The following is a 20,808-nucleotide window of genomic DNA, read 5'->3' on the forward strand; positions in this document are numbered from 1 at the left end:
AGGGTGATACCCCTAAGTCGAGAAACCTGCAGAGCAGCAAAGTTAGAGTGTTTTCAACTCTCTTTCTGAATTATTTGCATGATCAAGCAACTACACAAACTAACTTTGAGCGCAGATTTATATCTTTGCCAAAATAGTTCTGGTGGTACAGTCCTTTCCTATTTAAACATAATTATATGCTTACTGACACTTCTTACTCATATAGGTTATAAAATATGTTACAGAGGTATAGCCTGTATAACATTCTGATTTATGACATAAATAGGATTTTCTTTTTCTACTATGTTATTGTTGTTGAAATGGTGCACATTTGTGTACAGTTAAGTTCCTAAGTGTGTGTTCATTTGAAATGATGGTATTTGGCCCAAAGTGTGTGATTGGTTGGTTTTTTGTTTGCCTTTTTGTTGTACAATACAGTAAGGCATGATCTTGGCAGGTCTCTCCCAGAGCTCTGTAATGGAGAAAGCAAATAACTTTGAGGGCCATCCAAATAACCGCTGGGGTTTCTTAGGAGGGTTTTCTTACAGGATGTTTGTGTCAGCTGACGCAGCCACTTTGGGATTCTGCCTTCATCCCTGACGTGCCAGGGAGAAACTTTGTTTGAAGGGGCCACCATGGTGTGGGAGAACCCTTTGTGCAAGGACAACAGGGTATTGTATTGGCATGAGCCATGAAAGGGAGGGGAGGGGGCCAAAGGGTTTCTTTCAGAGGCACTGCATACATATATTGATAGCAACATTTGTCCCTGTAAACCTCCCCCTGATAGGAGTTCTGTGTGGGAGCTGAGCAGGAGAGAAGATCTTTTTATTTTCTGTAAATTCTTACTGCTGAATATTTGATATAGTTTTCTTAATTAAAACATCGTGCCACTTGTATTTTTATAGCCTAAAGCAAAAAGCCTGGCAGTAGGCTGGACTATGATGGTAGAATTATTCCTACGCTTTAAAAGTGACTAACAGCTTGTGCCTTACTAATTAATGCTAGAAGAGTGGCCCTAGTTATGGCAAGCTCTAATGAAAGCTCATGGCTGGCAAGGGCAAAAGTCCAAGAAATGTAGAAGATGAAGTCTGGCAGAGGTAGTGGTTATTACTGCTTAGCGTTCCAAATTTTAGTAAAATATGCCTTTAGTGTAAACAATACATGGGCCATACCCAAAACACATACTGTAATGGAGACTGTGATGGTGTTTAGATAGAGCAAAACAGAAACAGGCAGTTTTGGCTCACACCTGCAGCGGATCATTCAGCCCATCTCTCCTTCCCACAGAGGCAGCAGCAGAGAGGCAAATCCCACATCTGCAACAACAGCTGCCTCCTTACAAACCTGCAACAGAAACATTGTAGAGATCAGGTTAGTATTTGCCTATCAGTCTCCAATAAACTTTTTCACCAAGTTTTTGACTTCAGCCCATGCTAGCTGCTTCTCCTGCACGAAAAACCTTGGTGCCTTGCAGAGGGGAGCACCGCATGCTGGGTGTCTGTGAGAGCCCATCTGATTCCACAGCTCGCTGGTGGGAGAGGGGGAGGCTGGCTCCCCTCTACCCTGCCTCCAAGTCGCAGGATACCCCTACCCCTTCACAGTGCCGGTGCTGTTGAACCCTCTCTGAGCTCGTTCAGCTTGCTAGCCCTCCAGGAACAGCCTGCTTTTCTTCTGGGTTTGTGAGGTGAACCAGCTTGAGGGGTGCCTGGGGACCCACAGCAGTGGTGGGGGAGAGGAGGTCTGCTCAGCCACTGCAGGGGACTGCAGTAGAGGTGGAGCTGGGGTGGTTTCCAGGTGGACCAGAAATGGCAAATATTTCTGGGCTCTTCAGGAGCAGCTGCTTCACCTTCACAACTGCAGGAGGCAGCTTTCATCCCACCCATGTGTGGGGAGGGGAAATGTTCTCCAGGTTCTTCTGTTCCCCTATAGCTGAGCATAGTGGTTGGGTCCCAGGAAGTGATTGTAGCTAAATTGGTCACTAAGGATAATACGAGTCCTGTTGGCTATGACTTTAAGATTACTTGTTTTCCTTTTTGTTTTGAAATCACTTGAGCAAAATGGATCTGTCTTCTGCATCAGAGCTGCAGTCCGAGCATTTACAGTGTGCTGTGGTATTTCATTTGTGGGGGATTTATTACTAAGCCCCCCTGGCAGTAGTTTTATGAGGAGGCACGAACAGCAGTGTCCTTATATCCTGCCTAGTGGCTTGCTTGGATCAAGACAGTTGGAGCTGTTTGTGCCAAGTGTGGGCGAGAAGGCAGCTGGGTTGACCGGAGTGAAGGTGGGAGGGAGATAAAATGGGAGACCAAAGCGGGCTTGTAACAGGAAGGGGTATCTGGATTGCTGAAACGGGAGTCTTGAACTTGGTGAAACAGCAAAGGGAGAGGGAGGATCCAGTGAAAGGATTTGGTGTCAGAGCAGGAGATCAAGGAGTCCATGGGTTTTTTGTTTTTGTGGTTTTTTTCTTTTCCAGCAACAAATATCAAAGAAATATGAAATGCTGGTTTGTTCAGCTGTAACCATAACTGTGCATAATAAGTCCTGCTGGGTGGGATGGGTTTTTGCAAGGTCCAACTTGCAAAACAATAGGCTGAAATTCATTGAATGGAGGTTCAATGAAATGACTCAAACAAATACAGCCTTGTCTTGAGTTATAACCACCAGCTTATTAATGAGTTAACTTCTACTGTTTAGGTCTCTGAAAATAATTGTTCCCATTGTCCCTGATTGCGGCAGTGGAACAGCGAGTGGCTGTGATGGAAACCCTCCTGGGGTTGAAGGGGGGTTGTTTCTCACCTCACTGTCAGTGATTGGCTTCAGCCACTCACATTCCCCTCACTTGGCTGGCCTTTGTGTTGCGCTAGCTTGCCATGCATTTCCATTTTAACTGGTTTATAAATACTGTTGGCTGGATCCAAGAAAAATTGGCGGTCGGGGGCTTGGCCTAGCGGAGCTCTGGGGCCTGTGTCCAAAAAGCCTGCTCTCCACTCCCAGCACTTATTGGTGATAGCATCTGCGGCAAATTACCTGTGAATGTTTTGATGGGCTTGTCTCTGATGCTGCTGGCCTTGGAGGCAAAACTCATCCTGTGGCAGCACTGGGAGCCTCAGCCTTGCGGGGGCCAGCATGGCTGTGAAGAGACTTGGTTCAGGCAGCCATCACGGGCGAGTGTTCCAGCCCCTGGGTGCTCGGGGGTGTCCTTGGCTGGTGGCATTTGCTCCCACTCGTTGAGTTTGGTCCCATTGGTGATAAGCTGTGTCATGGGGGTGGAACAGAGGCAAGGGAAGCACGAAAGGTGCTAAAGCAGCTGGACAATCTATGCTGTGCTTCAGCGCAGGGTAGCACTGGTGCTCTGAGTTGAGAGCAGCTCTTCCCCAAGCAAAGTTGGGATCCCTTAGGGCTGGAGGCCACAAATTTTGCATGGCTGATATAACTTCGCCTCCTCAGAGGTGCTGTTCAACCTGCCTGTCCCCAGGAGAGTTCAGCCTGAGCTCCCATGGGTGAACATCTGCCAAGGGCAGGGCTGCTCAAGGGGCTCTGTGTCCACAAAACGCTACTCTGGGGTCTCAAAATCAGGAGGTAATTACCTTTGAGTCAATTTTTTTTTTTTTTAAAAATAACCTTCACTTGGGGAGAATTTAGAGTTTTGTAGTGTTGTCTGATGTGTCTGTAGCTTGTTAAATATGGGGCAGCATCATTAAATGGATTAAATTGATCACCACCACAGCCCTGCAGTAGCCTGCAGGGGCTGTGGGGGCGTTGGCTGTAGCAACAGGCGTCCATCGTGGGTGCGGCGGCAGCTGGGTAGGGTGGGCTTGCTCCAGCAGCCTCGGTCTTGGCGGTCGTGAGCGTCACTGATGGTGCCGGTCCAGCTCAGGCCGAGTGACCTTGGGGGTGGGCCTCTTGGGAGAGAGAAGGGCTGCGCTGCTTGTAGTACCCTGTGTGGAGCTACTGAACTATTTTGCATGAAGGACACAAATACCCTTAGAGTGCTTGCTGTAGTTATGTGTCTCCTGTAAATTAACTCCTAATTATCCTCTGTTCTACCTTGCAGGGTCGCTGCCTTTGATGGTGAGCAGTGAGTCCTCTTACAATGAGTTACTGGAGCCTGGATAAGAAAAGCTGTCTGCAGTACTGCAGGCACTTCTTAGTGGACAACGGTGTATTTCATGGTGAGTTACAAGTTATTTTATATTTTTGGCTTCTTCTGCTTCCTCCTACTATCAGGCACCACCAACATTTCGGAGCGGCACACGGGTTGGCAGTGCTGCTCTGGGGGCAATTAGCCATCGGGCCTGTGCAAGCCTGGCTTCGCAGGGCGGGACACAGAGACATGGGTGGCGGTGGTGACGGGAGGGACACACGGACACGGGCTGGCTGGCGGCGGCGCGGGGGACACACGGGCACGGGTGGTGGCAGCGGCGGGGGGACACACGGACACGGGTTGGCTGCCGGCGGTGCCGCGCGGGGGCGCTCCGGGACCGCCGCCGCCCCCCCCCATCTCCCCCGTGCTGCCGGCGCTCGGCCCCGCCGGAGCGGCCGCGGGGTCCCTGCTCCGCGCACAGCGCGGGGTCCCGCAGGGAGCCTTCCCCCTCCGTCCCGCCGCTGGGACAGGGAACGCGTCTCCACCCGACCCCTCTGCGGGAGGCTCGGGCGGGAAGCTGAGCTCAGGCTCGGCCTAAACCCTGAAAGCTCGGAGAAGGGCAGAGCGGCGGTGGGCGGCGTTGATCCGGGTGTAGATGGCGATTGTAGTTTGGAGTGAAATGGATTGTGTGCACATGGCCTGGCACTGCCTTGCACTTAAAAAATTCCTCCTGAGGCGTTTCTAGAACTGCTCCAGCACAGTCTGCAGGTGTGCATCTTTCGTGCTCCTAGGGAGGAGAAACTCAAAGTGTCAGGAAGAGCTTGACTTCCAAGTATTGATCAGACGTTTGTGCAAAATAGATGCCTAATAGTGATCCCTAATTAGTGCCCTAGTGACCCCTCATATCTTAGTCTTTTGCCGTTATAGATTATGTGCTGTGATCATTGAGCTGTTGAAGTATCCTTCCAACAGCAAAGTCAGGAAACACTCTGAAGATATTTCTTCCTCTTCAAGACTTCTTCTGTATGATTAAAACCTGATAAAGCAACTGAACAAGAGAGCGTGTGCATTCCCCACGCAGGTTTCCCTCCCTTTGCTGGGTAGCTTCACCCCTGGGCCCAGGGTAAGGAGCAGTGTGTAGCCCAGCCCGTGCTCTGGCGGTGGGTGAGGGAGCACCAGGATTCAGGAGCTGTCCCTGCCTGGAACAGACTCCTCCAGGTCTAGTCCAGTAAGAGAGCTGGACCCCAGCCTGTCCTGCTGGGGGAGTGACTTCCTAATGCTGTTTCTGAGAGGCCCAGATTCTGTATTCCTTATTCCCTTTGAGGTCAGTCATTAGAAACTGTCACTTCAGGACAGATTTATGGCAGTATTAATAACAGCAGCATGGAATGGCTATAAATTAAAGATAGAAATACTCATCTTTTTCAAAAGCAAAGGTAACTTTTTTCCCCCCTAGAGAACCTACATCTCCATTTTCACTGTGTTTGTCAGGAAGCTGGGGAAGTTTGAAGCTCACAGAACTACGATGCAACCCACTGTAAACCAAACTGTATCTGCATTTTTGACACCATGGTTATGTCACCATCGATGAAGCTAATGGTTTAGTGAGAGAATTAATCATTTGTCAATTTGAGCATCTTAACAAAAGCCTATTCAGAGATAATACCATTTTCCCCTATACTGCTTTTTTCCTTGCCCATAGGCACTGCTGTTCTAGGTGGGACACCAGAAGAGTGTTAATAACATCTCTGTAAGTCAGTCTGACAGTGGCATTGTCATACTAATTCATCTGTGTGCTACATTTGGGACATGTGGTACAGGGAAGGTGATTCACAGATCTGTCATTGGTGAACCTGTCATCTCCAGGCACAACTGTTCTGCTTCTCAAACTGAGCTCCATTCCTGGGATTTATCAGGCCACTCATGTGGTCCCACTGATTTTGGTGGGATCATGTTCCTTCTGAGTTCTCTCTGACATTGTGAAAGGAGAGAGTTGTCTCCCAGATGTCTTTGCCCAGGTCCCTCTTCACTGAGTTGAGCACCTTGGAGTGTTTTGCTAAATGCCCGTTAATCACACTTCCCTCAGGCGACAGCCTGCTCTCTACCATGAGTCTATAACTGGAGCAGCTACGTTTTGGATGTCTAGTTGCAGTTTTGCTATTCCAGATCAAGTGAAAGAAAAGTCTGGTCAATGCTCTGTAACTTGAGGTGGTATTTTATCATGGAGCAGCATGATGTCTTTATCCTGCTAATGGTGTGAAGGCTGGATAATGATCCCTTAGCACGAAGTCCAGTAATCCATGAACAACTATTGAGGGATGAGTCTGCAAAGTGATAATCATCTAAAGTAGAAGATGAAATTAGCTGAAATCCTAGACCAGAAAGATTCTATGGCTTAATTTATTCGTCTTTCATTCATGACCAGACAGGGTTAATTATTTTTTCCTGACAGAAGCCTTCAGGGCTTCCCATTTGTCTCTACCTAAGCAAGGCACTGCAGTGGCAATTACTTTCACTCTGAATATATGGAGGGAGCTGAAGTCCCTGCCAGACAGTGACAGAGGTGGTAGCCCTCAACTGCGTGATGTAAGGAGACCTGTGCATGTCCCCAGGAATTAGCATGTTGCTCCCGACTCCTGAGAGAAGTTGGTTTCCTATGGGATGTGCTGATAGAGATACAAGGGTTGATGGAGCTTGTTAAGGATTTTTGGCAGTGAGCCTTCTGATCCTGCAGGTCCTGCCAAAGGGCCATGGGGTGGGCGGGCTGAGCGGGCTGGGTGCTCGCCCCCGTTCCTGACATCAGCCCTGCGGTTCAGAGTGACCCATCCTTCTTGCCTCTCTGAGAGACCGGGCAGGTCTGAACCATGAACTTTGGGCTTTGCATGACTAAGTGAATGCCAAACAACTACATGGGGACTTACCTGGGTCCGAGACTGTATTTTCTCCAGCAGATGTAAGGAAATGTACTTGTTTAAAACTTTTTTACACCACTGGGAAATTAGGAAAGAAAATCTAATGTGAACTCTAGGTGGGAAGGGTACAGTCTGTTAGCAGGGAAGGTACTGTGATCCAACCCCTCGTGATTTGCTGACATTTCAGTGTTTGGGTTGTATGCGTCCAGCTCTTGTGTCTCTTACCTTAATTCTAATTTACACTGTTTTAATGATTTTTTTTTTTTGGTAGTTATTGCTATTATAGTTTCATATTCTGACATTGAGAGCATGGCTCTTCAGGGAGTAGGCATGCAGAGCTGTTGATTAGCTTATTTTTCTACATTTATGAATGCTAATATTCTGCAATCATTAAACAGAAAGAAGCTGAGACATGTTTAGCAAATAGCTGATTTTGTCTCAGCAGTTCTGAAAGTACCTGTTCATACTTAGAGTCGGTACTTATGCCAGTTATCAAATTCTCTCAGAAATACAAACCTTTTGTTTAAATGCATCTCCATAACTGTAATTAATTCTCTCTCTTGGTTTCTAATTTTATCTTCTGGCCTCTCCACCTCTTTCCAGACCTGTGTCAGTAGGGACTTGACCACTGTTGTTAGGATGTCGTGTTAATTCAGTCTTGCTCATATTATCTAAACTGTATCCTTTCATTCAGAGCGATGGACTAAGTCAGTTGTATCAGGCTTGTCTGGAAGGTCACGTTACAGTGGCACGGTTATTATCTGTAATTGAACCTGTAATCTGGAAGAACTGTTGCACCTCAGGTGCAAGCCAGACAGATAAAAATCTCCTATTGCATCAGTTGGTGTTCTTAAAAAGCATAGAAACATCTTTCTCCATAGAGACTTCCAAACTGGAAGCATCTACAGAGGCACGCAGTATGAACTTTGCTGCTTGACTGCGTTCATTTTTGGCACTTCCTTCCCACCCTTCTGGGACCTGCATTGCTTTAAGAACCTAAATAGATGGTTTTCTGTTTGTTCACCTCCAGCTGAGGTGTTTAAATGCAAGAAACTCTTGTGGACTGCATGAATAAGAATGCTGAAGCTCTGTGTTTATTTGGAGTAGTTTAAACATCTTGTTTTGCCTAAAAAAGAAAAAAAAAAAAAAGAACCAAAAAAACCACCCCAACACCAACCAACCAAAAAAACCCAACCTAAGGGGGAAAAAAAACCCCAACTTTGAGCAGAAACACCCAAATGAGACTGCAGCACTGCAGGTGTGACCTGCTGGAGTGCATAGTGCCTCTGCGGGCATGTCAAAGAGCCTCACTTGGAAGAGAAGCAGTGAAGGCTCTTGTTCCAGCTGCAGGCGAGGCAGTGGTGGAGGACAAAGCATACAAGATATGGCAACCCGAGGACAGCATCTCCCTCGTGTGATGCATTAGGTGAAGGCAGATGCAATTCTGAGTGTTGTGGAGTAAAATGAAGGGGTTAGTCTGGGACGCCCAGCCTCATGCAGTTCTGGTCAGCAGTATTGGAGCAGGGGGAGCTTGGGAACAGGCAGAGAAAGGGGCGAGAGAAGCGGAGACAAGATGAATCTGGTTTGTTTAGCTTGGAAAATCAAAGACTGAGAGGGGATGTGACTGCTGACTATAAATGCACTGTGAAGGGAAGGCTCAGGGAAGAAAAGGCTTATTTGAACTGATGGGGAAAGTTGGCACAAGAGCAAATTGAAAATTGTCCACAAGTATATAAATAGACACAGGAGAAAATGTACTTTGAGGTGGAGATGGGTAAGTTTTGGGAAAATTGTTAAAGCATTCTATGTGTGCTCTTGCTCTGAAGCTATAATTAGTAGCAAGCAATATATTGACTAATGAGACTATAAGGCTGGAGAACTATTTAAGTGGTCCTGATTCAGTTCATGTGTACAGCAAATAGCAAACACAAACAGCAGTGTTCCCATTCCTGTCTGGAAAATGCTGCTGTGCGCAGATCAGGCTGCTCTCTGCCACATTCTAATGCTGCTTCGAGACACTTGCATGTGGCTAGGCAAGAAAAACTATTGATATACAACTGCGTGCCTTTCCACAGGGCTTTAATGGGTTGTCTTTGAGTAATGACTGAACATTCATATGTGTAATGCAGAAGCACTGTAGGCATCGAAATTGCCTAATTGCCTATAAATTTCTCATAATTTTATGATTTTATTAGGAGAAGCTGCTAATAGTTGCATTTGGAGGATATTAAAATTCTTATCTGTTTATGTCTGAAATATTTGGTTACAGAAGTGGAGGTTTCTGCTGTGTCTTGTACTCTAGGGAGTCTTATCTGCCTAGAAGCAAAAATGTCAGTTTTCTTCAGTAACAGCGAGATATAGCACTGTGTGTGCACACAGAGAATAACAAACTGAAGACAGATCTGGGTTTAAGCTATTTTAGCAGTTTCTGTAGAATAGAGCAGATAAGGAATTATAATGTTCGGAATAGCCTTGAGGACTCAATGAACCCACTTTCTTTTCCTTCCTGTTGCAAACAGTGCCAAAATAGAAAGTACATCATGCCTCTAGGACTGGAAAAAGATTTTTAAAATTTTCTCGGGGTTTTTAAGCTGTAAACGTGAATCATATTTTGTTTGTTTGCTGGCAATAACAATGTAGGGAGGGCTGTGTTGTCAGACCAAACATCCATCTACTTTGCTAGCAGATGTTTGGGGCTAAGGGTGTAAAGGCGAAACAACCCCAGCGTGTACGTAACAACCCTTCCTGTGGCACATGCTCCCACTGCCTGCAACGTACAAACTTCCCCAACCAGAAGCTGTATCTAGATAATGACACTTATTTACATCTGATAAGGGTTTTTTTTTCCTGAAGTTTTTTGGAATGCATGCACGCTTGTGACCATCTGTGGGAATTAACTCCAACATTTCTGTTGGTTGGTGTAAACCTTCTGCTTGAAGGGCAGCAGTGATTTCATGCAACCTGGCGGCGTTCAGGCTGTAGCGGATGGAGCAGGCTGGGTTGCTCGGTTACTTCACCTCTCTAAAAGACTGTTGACTGGCTGTACTGAACTGAGCGCCAAGCCAATAAGGTAGATACAGGCACTTAAGTCGTGTTGGGCATTTTGGTAGCTTTGAGTGTCTGCCTTCTAACGTCTTACTGAGGAAGTGGGTGGAGAACCTGGTGCTGGTAGCACTTTCTTCTGCCCCTGGGAAAGGGGAAGCAGCAGGAATGGGAACTTTGTTCTAGGCTTCAATATTGAGGTCCTGAGCCAGTGCAGTGCAGCTTTGGTGCAGCGCTGCTGTGGGTATCAGTGCTTCCACTTACTTCAGGTGGCACTTTGAGACAGACAGATCAAACATTTGTCTTCTGCTGGCAGTAAGCAAGCAATATTTTTCAGTAATTATTTTGCCACCTGACTGTGTGTGGTGAGCTGTCTGTCCCAGCCACCAGCGAGCTTGCAGGGGCAATTGCTGACTGCTGAGTGGGGTTCCTGCCTGTGCTCTTAGCCCCTTGTTTCAGGAATATCCAGCTCATCCTTCAAAAGGTTCTTCCAAATTGCCTACTTATATACATCCCAAGTTGAGGGGGGGAGAGAGTCCAAGGCGATTGCTTATTTTGAGAGATCATCTCAAAAGATTTCCCAAATGTAATGGATGCCACTATGCACCACCTTTATTAGATGAACACTTACTGCTGTTACACAACCAGTTTTGGACAGCTTCACAAGAGCTTGCTTACGGCAGGTGTTATTGCAGTGTTTTTCCATTCATTTCGGTCCAAGAAGCTGAGCTTTTGTGCAAGTTCTTGTAGGATTTCTTTGCTTCAGTGATCTTGAACTTTTGTGCCCAATGAATGGGAGCATAAAATGCATTACATCTTACTTTTTATACAGTAAAATGGTCTGTGTTGGTTATTAGAGCACAAGAGTTTTGGGGGAACAATATTAAATCTTTGCTAAATTGCACGTATACATTAGGCTTGATGTTTGCTGATGGGCAGTGCTTTATAATTAACTGTGCTGAAGCCTCATGCAAGCCCTCTGCTTGAGGCTACAGTGCTAAAGATGCCAGATGTAGACTGCAGAATTCAGGCTCATATCTTAATAGCTTCAATTTAAGTTTTATAATCATGCCTGGGAAAGCAGGACAAGTTAATAGTGCAGTACTTTATATTTTGGTTTATGTTCTGATTTATGTAGTGAAATACCCACAAGTCTTTCCTTGAGACAGCCAGACGTAACTGAAAATGTATATGCAAGAAGGGCATCAAAGAATTTATTAAAGTTCACATAGATTAAAAAATTGCTTAAAATGCCTGAAGACACGGTGTCTCGGTGCTGCATTGAATGTGTAACTACCTTTAAGAACCCTCTGTCTGTCACTAGGTGCATCCTTTGGTGAAAGGAGGAGTTTGACATGTGGGATCTGTCTCAAGCTGGTGGTTGAGTTCTAATGCCAAGTGGTTTTCCTCTTCTGTCTTTGTATGTTTGTCAGCTTCCCAAAGAACCGTGTCTTCATTAATGACAAACGAGTAGAGTTGCTAAAAGCTTTAATCTGATAAAAAGGTGTTTTGTGCAACTAATATAAAGTTTTATTCATTGCTAGCTGACTTTTCTCGGGGAGGTTGTATTGCAGTTTAGGTCTAAGATTAAATTTGGATGATGAATCTGAAGATGTTGTTACCTTCTTTATTTCATTATCTATTTACTGTGAGAGGTAGAAGTTCCCTAATCAGCTTTTCTTGCTCTTTAGGAGAATTAGTCTTTGTACCAGTTTCCAGCTATTTTGACAGTGAAAAAGGAAAAACCAATGAGCCAGAAAATTAATATTCTTCTGATGCTGTAATTGCAAAACTATTAGTTAAACCATATTCTCATTTACTGGAAAATGAATATTTTGCAGTAGAACTTGCACTGTTTTGTCTCTTCTGTCCAGTAATCTAAGCCTCATGAGGTATGGTTTTTAGTGTTAAAAAACTGGGCTTCCATTTTTGGTGATTTGTCAAAACCTGATGCTTTTGGTAATAAATTTTCTTTAGTTGTGGATGGGCATGCGGCAGCTGCCCAGTACCACGGGCAGGTTCAGGCGCTGCCGGGCTGCGGGGAGGGAAGGGGATCTCCCGTGTCTCGCTCGGGGCACGGGCAGCAGACCCAGCAGACCCCTTGACCGCGGCCACTCGCCCTGCTGAGTGCGGGGCTGTTGGCTCTTGACAGGGGCCTCTGTGGGCGCTCTGGTGGGTACAGCCCCGCATGGCCTCTCCACATCCCACCCAACCCATAGCAGCGAGCACAAGGCAGGAGTTTCACCCTAGAGTTACTACTGGTTGAGGTTTACATGGTGTACATGCATCTTCTGTGCTTTTTGAGGGAGTTTTTAGCTGGTTTTGTGGCCCAACAGACTGGAGGTGCCTGGGGAGGAGAAGCCTGAGCATAGCAACTCCCACAGCTGTCTGTCTGTCCTGTTGGTCATCCATTTTGCTGTGGGAATACCTGCTGGTTATCCCGTGGGCTGTTCCCTCGCACGGATGAGCTGGGAGTGCCTCAGTGGTCGGTTTAATGTATCTCTTCTTCCAGGGAGTTAAAAATATTTGTTGATTTGGCAACCCAAGACAAGCCAGCACCGTTTTGTCCCTCATCTCGGCCAGAAGCTGTGAGCTGAACTACAGTGTATTTTAAATTAAAACGTATGTTTAGCTATGTGCATAGAAGAATTACAGTTTGCAGATATTACAGGAAAGCTTTAAATCCCTCTTTTTAATGAAATTACAGGGATATTGCTTTGATTACTGTTGGCTTTGTACCTGGAGGTACTTGCTCTCTTACCTGAAAATAATTCCAGTGGTTTAATGACAGAATGGTTTTTTTTGAACAGTGAATTGAGATGACTGGAAAACAGTATGAGCCTGAGGGAGATGGATTTTTGAGTGAATGAACGTATTTTTAATAAATTTTAGTGCTTTTGTGGCTGAGATTGTCAAAAGCTATTGGTGAGATGAGACATGGAGGATGATGGTTCATGTGATTCTTGGAGGGCATTGGCAGAGATCTGCCAAGGAAGGGCTTATGGGGCAGAAAATGTCAGTAGGAAAAAACAGGCATACAAGTGAGTCTGTTACCTTTCCTGCCAAACCTTATCCTGGGATTGTGCGATACCTATGAAACAGTGGCCGTTGAAAATACGTGCTGTTGTCTTATGGTGATCATTGATGTTAATCAAATATAGGTGGCAGAATAGTGATTTTATATTTGGAAAGCTTGCTTGTCACCATCAATGTAGAGACTTGGGTGGAACTTCAGGTGCTGTGACTCCACAGAGCACTCCCAGCAGCGGCCTTGTGATCCCCCTGAGAACAGGGGATGTATGGGAAAGTGAAGCAAACTGGGAGATGTGAGGGTTACTCGGCCACCACTTAAATAAGATGTAGGTGCAGTGTCAGGAGTATAAAGTGAACTAGTTGCCTTTTGACTTTTCCCTTTGCAGACAGTCAAATTCTAATGTAGTATGTCTTCAAGGACACACCAGTTTCAGATTTGGCTCTGACTGACAGGGCTAGGGATTGAATACAAAACCTGGCTTGTCAGTGAAGAGTTGTCATGGTGATTTTTATTTTTTTTTTTTTGGTAGTTGAATAAACCCACAAGTAGTTTCATACCATTTGGCATATGTGTCCTGAACTACATAGAAGTCTTCATTTGTTTGCTGTAATGTTCTTGCTAAGCTATATAGCATGCTCTTATTTCTAAAGCCATATAACATTTCTGTTATTTAAAAAAACACTTCTGTTTTTTAAATGAACTTTATTTTGAAGACAAAATGTACTAAGATTGGGCAAAGTTTCTTACAGAGCAGCTTTGGTGTTAAAGATGCTTGTGTACAGCTCCACTCATAATTAATAGAATGATAGGGGTGTGGAGTATTTGCGCTTAACACATTATCAGATGCAATCTGATATATCAATAATTAAACTATAGTGTGGTGACAATTTATTTTTTGTTGTTGAATTGCAACTGTAACACCCCAATTCATTTGAATGTAAATGTATTGATAACTGGAGGCTTCAGAGGGATGCCTTCATCCATTAATCTTGTGGACTGAGGTGTGAAGCAGTGGTGGGGTAGTGGCGTGGCTGTTCCATGTCCTCGTTAGAGCTGTGAAGGAGTGACGCTTCTCTCCACAGAGCATGGCTTCTGCCCTGTCCTGCCATCCTCAGCTGAAAGGGTGATTAGAAGCAGAAACTTTGAGATCCTACAGTGGGTTTGGGGAGTTGTTGCATTTTATAGGCTGTTAGATATAGTCAACATAAATCTCGGTGTGCTGCGATCTATTGTGATGTGGCAACTGCGCAGTCTTACTGTTTGTGTTAGCAACAGCTAAAAGTAATGATTTTTTAGTAAATGGAAGTGTCAACTCCACTTACATCTTGTCTCCCATCTCACTCAAGTTCTACAGGCATGTAGGACTATGGGGTTTTTTGGGTTTGTTTTTCTTGTGTTTTCCCTTCTGTCAGTCACACGATCGTGTAACTTTTTCCTAGCATGCGCTAGACAAATTCTGTCCTCTTTGATTGCTGTCACAATCTTTGAGAGTACAGTTGGGGATTCCTTTGGTGTACAGATGTAAATGTGACTGTGTAAAAGCCAGTTGAATAGTGAAACAATTAGGAAACGCAGTAAATCAAAGATGCAAAGCATAATACATGGAGCCTACTTTGTTCTTGCTACGCTTTCCAGCACTGTGTCCCCTTGGGCTCCATCATAAGTAAGTGCGATTTATGCAAGTCTGAATGTTTCTGCCTATTGTTCCACACTGACTATAACCCTACTGATTTCAGTAGCACTGAGTTGACTTAAGCACAGTATTTAGCCAGTAGCATGGTGATTTTTTTTTTTATAGCTACTGGGAGAGTTAGTGCTCAGCATCTCACAGGAGGCTACTTTTTCTTACAAAATCAAATGCTCAGTGATGCACAGACTAAAGCATTTGCGTGCTTTGTGCTCTAACTGACCTGATCCTGCAGAATGGTTGTTCCCCTTCAAGTTAGTGACAGAGGCAGGAGGAGGGGGCACAAAACCTGGGGAAAAGGAACACGGTCCATGGAGGTTCGCTCCTTCCGCCTCGCAGAATCCTGTGGCTGCAGACTCTGGGAGTTAGTTTGGAGTGAGGCTGGTTTTTCTCTTCTGCATTCAGCCTGCGTCACTCTCCCGTTCTTGAACTAAAGAGTGGTAATCCATTCCTGACCAGCCTCCCGAGGTGCCAGCAGGATTTCCTTGCGCTTGCCTGTAGAGCTTTTCTTCCCGGGCGTTACACACGCTTAATGCCTGGAGCATCTTAATCGCTGTGCTGTGCTGTGCTGTGCTGTGCATGCATGTCTCACACCAAAAGTAGTCGCTGCTCCTGCATCCCTGCAGCAGCAGCAGCACAGAGCAGATGCTTCCAGCTTCCCTTTCAGGCTGTGCTGCTCGATTTTGAAGAAAGTTGCCTAGTATTGTCTCTGGATTTGTGCTTTCCTGTCTTTGTGTTATGGCTCGCGAAGATGATGTCGTTCCTCGTCAAGAGCAGTGCTGGCAATGCTCTCCTGTACTTCCAAGGATTGCTTTCCAAATGTTTTAGCTCTGGAGACTTGAAGATTAAATTGAGGCTTCCCATTCTACTTGCCAATAATGCATGAGTTACAAATTTAATGGCAGACCTTGAAGTATATAAAAATTTAAGTCCAGAAAAAGGTAAGGAGTTTGGAATTACTGTAGGAAGAGCTCATAACATTTCTGGAAGTGCTTAGAGAAAAATCAGGTAACTTTATTGTTATGATTGGTAAGTTACATACAATATTTATGTGGACATTATTAGTATGAAAAATATGTGTATATATATATTTCTGAATATTTAAGAGGAAATCTTGGTATTTTTGCATTGACTTGAAAGTACAGCTCTCCATAAAAACATGTGGATTGTATGAGAGATACTGCTGCTATGATACAGATAAACTGCACTTGTGTGTTAAATTAAAGGCAAATACATTTGTAATAAAAAAAAGCATTCTTGACCTTTTCATCTATTTGTCATTTTGCTGTGGCATAGCTTTCTGTTGAAAAGAGTTTCTGTTGTGTTTGGGTTTTTTTTTTCCTAGTAGCACTTATGAATAGTATAACACATAGACAAATGATGTGTAAAATTCTGATCAAACAGCATTGGATGAGAAAGAGGTGTCTTCTCAAGGTTTGTAGGAGGATGATACAAAAAAGGAAGACATCTTGAATAACTTTCTTCAGTAACTTGTAGTTTACAATGTCTGGCTTTGTTCAATTTAAGTCAGTGCTGGACGGAAAGTGGTAATTAAGCCTCTAAGTGGATATAGAGCAAATGCTGTACAGAGAAGGAGAAATCATGGTAGATAAAGTTTATTTTTGTATTTTGCTCATCCTTCATGATGTTGGGTTATGTGCTTTTAAAGAAAAAACTTACAAAATACATTTAGCAAAAGCTTGTCAAAATCAGGTAGTTCAGCAGTCGTTTTCTAACAAGATTATCTATAATTTAAAACCAATCTAAAATAAAGCCACCAAAAGTCATGGATCATTCTTTGAAATATCATGTTGCCCACTATAAAGCATGTTAAAAAAATTGAAGGCCAGCATTGGGGGTTGATATGTACTGATTTTTTTTTTTTTTTCTCTGTATTTAGCATGGATGAATTTATTTTATAAATATTTTTTAACTAGGGAAAGTTACTGGAAATAGACATAGCTATTGTATAAGAAATAGAGACTATTTTAAAAGTCGGTTTTTTGTATATCCTCTCAGGGAAGGCTCTCCTATGTTGGAGTTAGCATGCTACAGTTCCAAGCACTGTATTTTTATTTTGGAGGTTTCGGTTACACAAAACTCTGCATTAAGGTTTGATGCATATGGTTAGGTAAAGGAGACCAGGTGTTACTCCATCTGCTCTCTGAGATGCAGAAGGTAATGGATACATTCCCATTTAATAATTTATGAGAGCTAGCTTATTTGAAGGGGGCTTTTGGAACGGTCCTAGAAGAAAAGCATCAGGTTGAATTTCTGAAGCTCATGTAAATGTGCGTGTACATGTAGATATACACGTTTCATACCGAAGTACTCAGCTGATGGTGAAATTCTGTTTGAGGTCATTTTGCAGTCCCTTTTCCTTAGCCCGATACAGCAGCAACTGCCAAATTTCTGTTAATCTTTTTCAGTTAGCACAGCCATTTCTCTGTCTGGTGGAGGCGGTTGAAGGATGGAGAAGCAACACGTAGACCTTGGTGTGCTTTGCGTGCAGGTTTGGCTGCTTCAGTGGTGTTGCAGGAGTGCGTGTGGGGTCACGGCTGGGCTCGGGGGTGCCCACCGCACGCATGAGGGGTGACATGGCACAAACACAGCCTTTGGATGTTGCATTTCATAGGCATGAATATATTCACGGGCTCGGGTGGTGGAAGAAGGCAGAGTACCTGATCTCCCCCTTATTCAGGCTGGTGATCTCTTTAGCCCGCCGGCACCGATACTGATAACAGCAGGATCACACCCCTCGCACAATTTATGCACCTACGAATGCTCGTATGATAGCGCCTGGATAAAGGGGTGACTGAGCAAGTGGGTGCCGCGCGTGCTGCCGCAGCCGACCCCCCGACTTGGCTCCCCAATGAGCGCTTGCGGGAAGCAGCGGCTCCATGCATGCCAGCGGTTTGGCCGTAAGTTCCTACGCGACTGCTAAGCGCTGCGAGCGGGACACGCACTCGCGCTCAGAGGGGTGTTGGCAGCAGGGCGCTGGCACGGAGGAGTGGTACAGGCTTCCCTCGGTTGTGGGTCTGGGTCCTTGGCTGCCGGGTTGTGGTACTTTGTGGTTACTTTGTTGTCACTGCTCTAGGAGAATGGTGGGGCTGCAGTGGGCAGAGCTTAGCAGAGAAGCAGCCATGAACTACATCATGCTTCATTTACAGGGACTGTTGCAGCAGCTTTTAAGGTCATTATTAGTGCTTCTTTGGGACTCTTGTATCTTTACATCTATCCAACCACCTGTAAAATCAATATTAAGTATAGACTCTAGCATGGTAAGGGATATATAAAGGAATTCGCTCAGAAGGACATACTGTTCTGAGTGGATATTGAAGGCATCAACCTCCTGTGAAGAACCTGGTCTTCCACAGGTTTAATTCCAATAATAGCTTAAATTTATCACAGCATTATGTGCACTCACAGTAAATTAGCATATACACATGGCAGCTTTGAAAGGTGTAAAGCCTCTGGGTTGTTCGGTCTGTTCTGAGGATGTTACCCTGCGTGAAGTGCAATGCCTCACCTGCCAGCCTGGAAGGAGCGTCACTGCGGTGTGGCACTGGAGTGCCAGGTCCCTTCTGTGGCACCACTGGGGTTTTGGGGGACTCTGGAGCTGGATGCTGAATGCTGACAGCTCCATGAGACGTATCTCTCCTGCTTCTGCAGAGCCAAGGGTGCAGGAGACCAACTAGTAACCAGGTTATATGCTTGTTAACTACTTTGTATTCTTTTTTTTTTTTTGTGCTTATGAATCAAATATACTCTTGTTTCAATAAATGCACAGAACACCATCATTGTGTGAAATTGAAAAGGTTCTTAGAGTTTGCTGAGGAACTATGCCTTTCTGAAACTAGGTGGCATAAACTTAAAATTGTTAAAGTAACTCTTTCACTGCTCGGATGAAGACTGAAATGGTCAAATATTATACTGGGATCAACGTTGATGGTGTCAGTGTTGTGATATGCAGTAGCTTGGTGAAACCAGGGGTTGGTGAACAGAGTTTGCTGAAAGAAAAGTTCACAGCTTTTTCCAGCACTGAGTTTACCTGCACGAGGAGATGTATGTGCTTATTTTTCCTCTTTCCCGTACATTTTGAAGTGGTCCCTTAAGAAGCTCGTGTCTTAGAGGACAGCCTGTTAGTATGCAGGCAGCATTTTGCGCTGGTGTGTGCTTCTTGGATGACTGAAATTAAAGTTATGGGAAACCATAAGGTGACTTTTTTTTTGTCCAACTGACAGGAAACCAGCTGTAGGTGAGGAAGTTTGTGCCTGTTCTCCTCAGCAGTACAACAGATAACTAGTTCAGAGGCATTTTCACATGTTACCAGTGGAAACATTGATTAGCATGAAACTCAGATGCACAAAACATCATTATTTTTGGTAATAAAATTACTTTGGTGTTTGAGACTGCCAATTCATTGTTTGTCCACAGATGACTCACTGTTGGTGACTTGCACTGAGGTAATTTGAGAATAGTATAGATAGATGTGTTTCTTTAGCAAAATGACTGTTTCCGAGGAGTGTGAATAAATTAGTTCATATAATCAGTTGCACTGTAGTCTTCATTCAATACTTTCAAAGGTTAATTAACTCTGCCTTCCGTTCTACTCTGCTTTTTCCCCTCCTACTCTCTAATGGAGCTGCAGATGTGGATTTATTTGGCAGCCTGAAGGGGAAACAACGCCGCTGTCACAGCCCAGTGTGACGAGCGTCCTCCAGGTCCTGGGGACTGGATCCCTCTTCCACCCACTTCGTCTTGCAGCTACAGCTGCTCTTGTGCCCTGTGATTTATTCCCCTCACCAGGCTGTGGTGCTGCACGGGTGCCAAGATGGCTCTGACATGTTGCTATTTGCTGGTAAATTTGCAGATTTCAGAATTCACTGCTCAAACTGAAACTGGGGCAGTTTATCCTCTGCACGTCTCCCGTGTGGGGATGGGAGGAAGCTTTCTGAAGAGTGTTCTGGTGGGGTTTTTCTCTATTTGTTTTGTTGGAGAACTTAAGGTGGAGGGTAAGATATAAAGGAATGGTATATTTTTTTGGGGGTGGGATGAGGGGATCTGACCCGGCTCAATATGTTGTGGTGGGAATTGTATTTCATTGAAGTCCTGGGTAGTACATAAAGGATCAAGGAACAGGGATGACATTTAAAGCTATACAACAAAGGCAGGCTTAGAAAAAAACATGCTTGATTCTTGGGCATATGGTCCTTCTTGATGTACTTACTGGTTTTTAGAGAGCAGACATGGGATTTTGGAACAGAAAGAGCTTGTGGCTTACAGTGTTCCCCTGTGACCTCTGCCTGCAGAGGTGCAGCTCCTGGGCTGCCTTTCAGACTGTTCTTTATCTGTGAGGCCTCGGAGGAGCCCCTGCCCTCCTCGCTGCTGCAGAGGAGCGTGCACAGGTGACTCTGCTAAGATCCCTCGAGTGAGTTATCACCATCCTTTCTGGTACCTGAGCAAAAGCTTGCCTAGCCGAGGGGAGACCCTAGGGTCCCCTTCAGAGACATGGCCACAGACCCACCCAATGATGTCTCGTACTTCTTGTGAATGGTTATGGCAGCATGAGAATGCTGCCCAAGAGCCCAAATGCGTTGCTGGTCTTTGCTTGTCCTGAAACCTCCTGGTGAGGCTGTCGCAGTGGCATGTACAGGCCTGTCCGCTCATCCTATGGGCAGGTGGTGTGGAAATGATCCTCCTCTGTTTCTTCCTGTCTGCTGCTGCTGCCAGTCGCTCTGTAGCGTTGTCATCAATTGCTGTGCCCTTCCCGCTGAGGGATCCTTGCGCAATAATGAGGATTAGGATATGCAAACTTGTTAACTGTGTTTCTTAATAAACCTATGTCCTTTGTTCACTCTGTTGATGTGACAATGTGTCTTGGCAGTTGGCCATGTCTGTGTTTAAATGATTGTGCTTTTCAGTGTTGATCAAGGACCAATTCCATAGTCTTAATGTCTCATAGTCCTCAGTCATGCTGGGTTGCAGTGGCACCAGAGCTCTCAAAATGAACAGCTTTGCAGTCTGTTTCTGAAGAAAAAAGAAGAGATCTCAGAGATATTTATTGTGT

General features: G+C 45.0%; 1 protein-coding gene across 1 annotated transcript in view; it reads left to right on the forward strand.

Moving 5' to 3' along the window:
• Positions 1 to 15,270: 15,270 nt before the first annotated feature.
• Positions 15,271 to 20,808, forward strand: part of PLCH1 (phospholipase C eta 1) — a 58,215-nt gene continuing 52,677 nt past the window's right edge. Inside the window, exon 1 of the mRNA XM_074834400.1 lies at positions 15,271 to 15,679. Coding sequence (XP_074690501.1) covers positions 15,637 to 15,679 — 43 coding nt within the window. The 5' untranslated portion in view covers positions 15,271 to 15,636. The remainder of the gene's footprint in view (positions 15,680 to 20,808) is intronic.

The sequence above is a fragment of the Strix aluco genome, chromosome 9 (genome assembly GCF_031877795.1).
Source record: "Strix aluco isolate bStrAlu1 chromosome 9, bStrAlu1.hap1, whole genome shotgun sequence".
Taxonomy (NCBI): domain Eukaryota; kingdom Metazoa; phylum Chordata; class Aves; order Strigiformes; family Strigidae; genus Strix; species Strix aluco.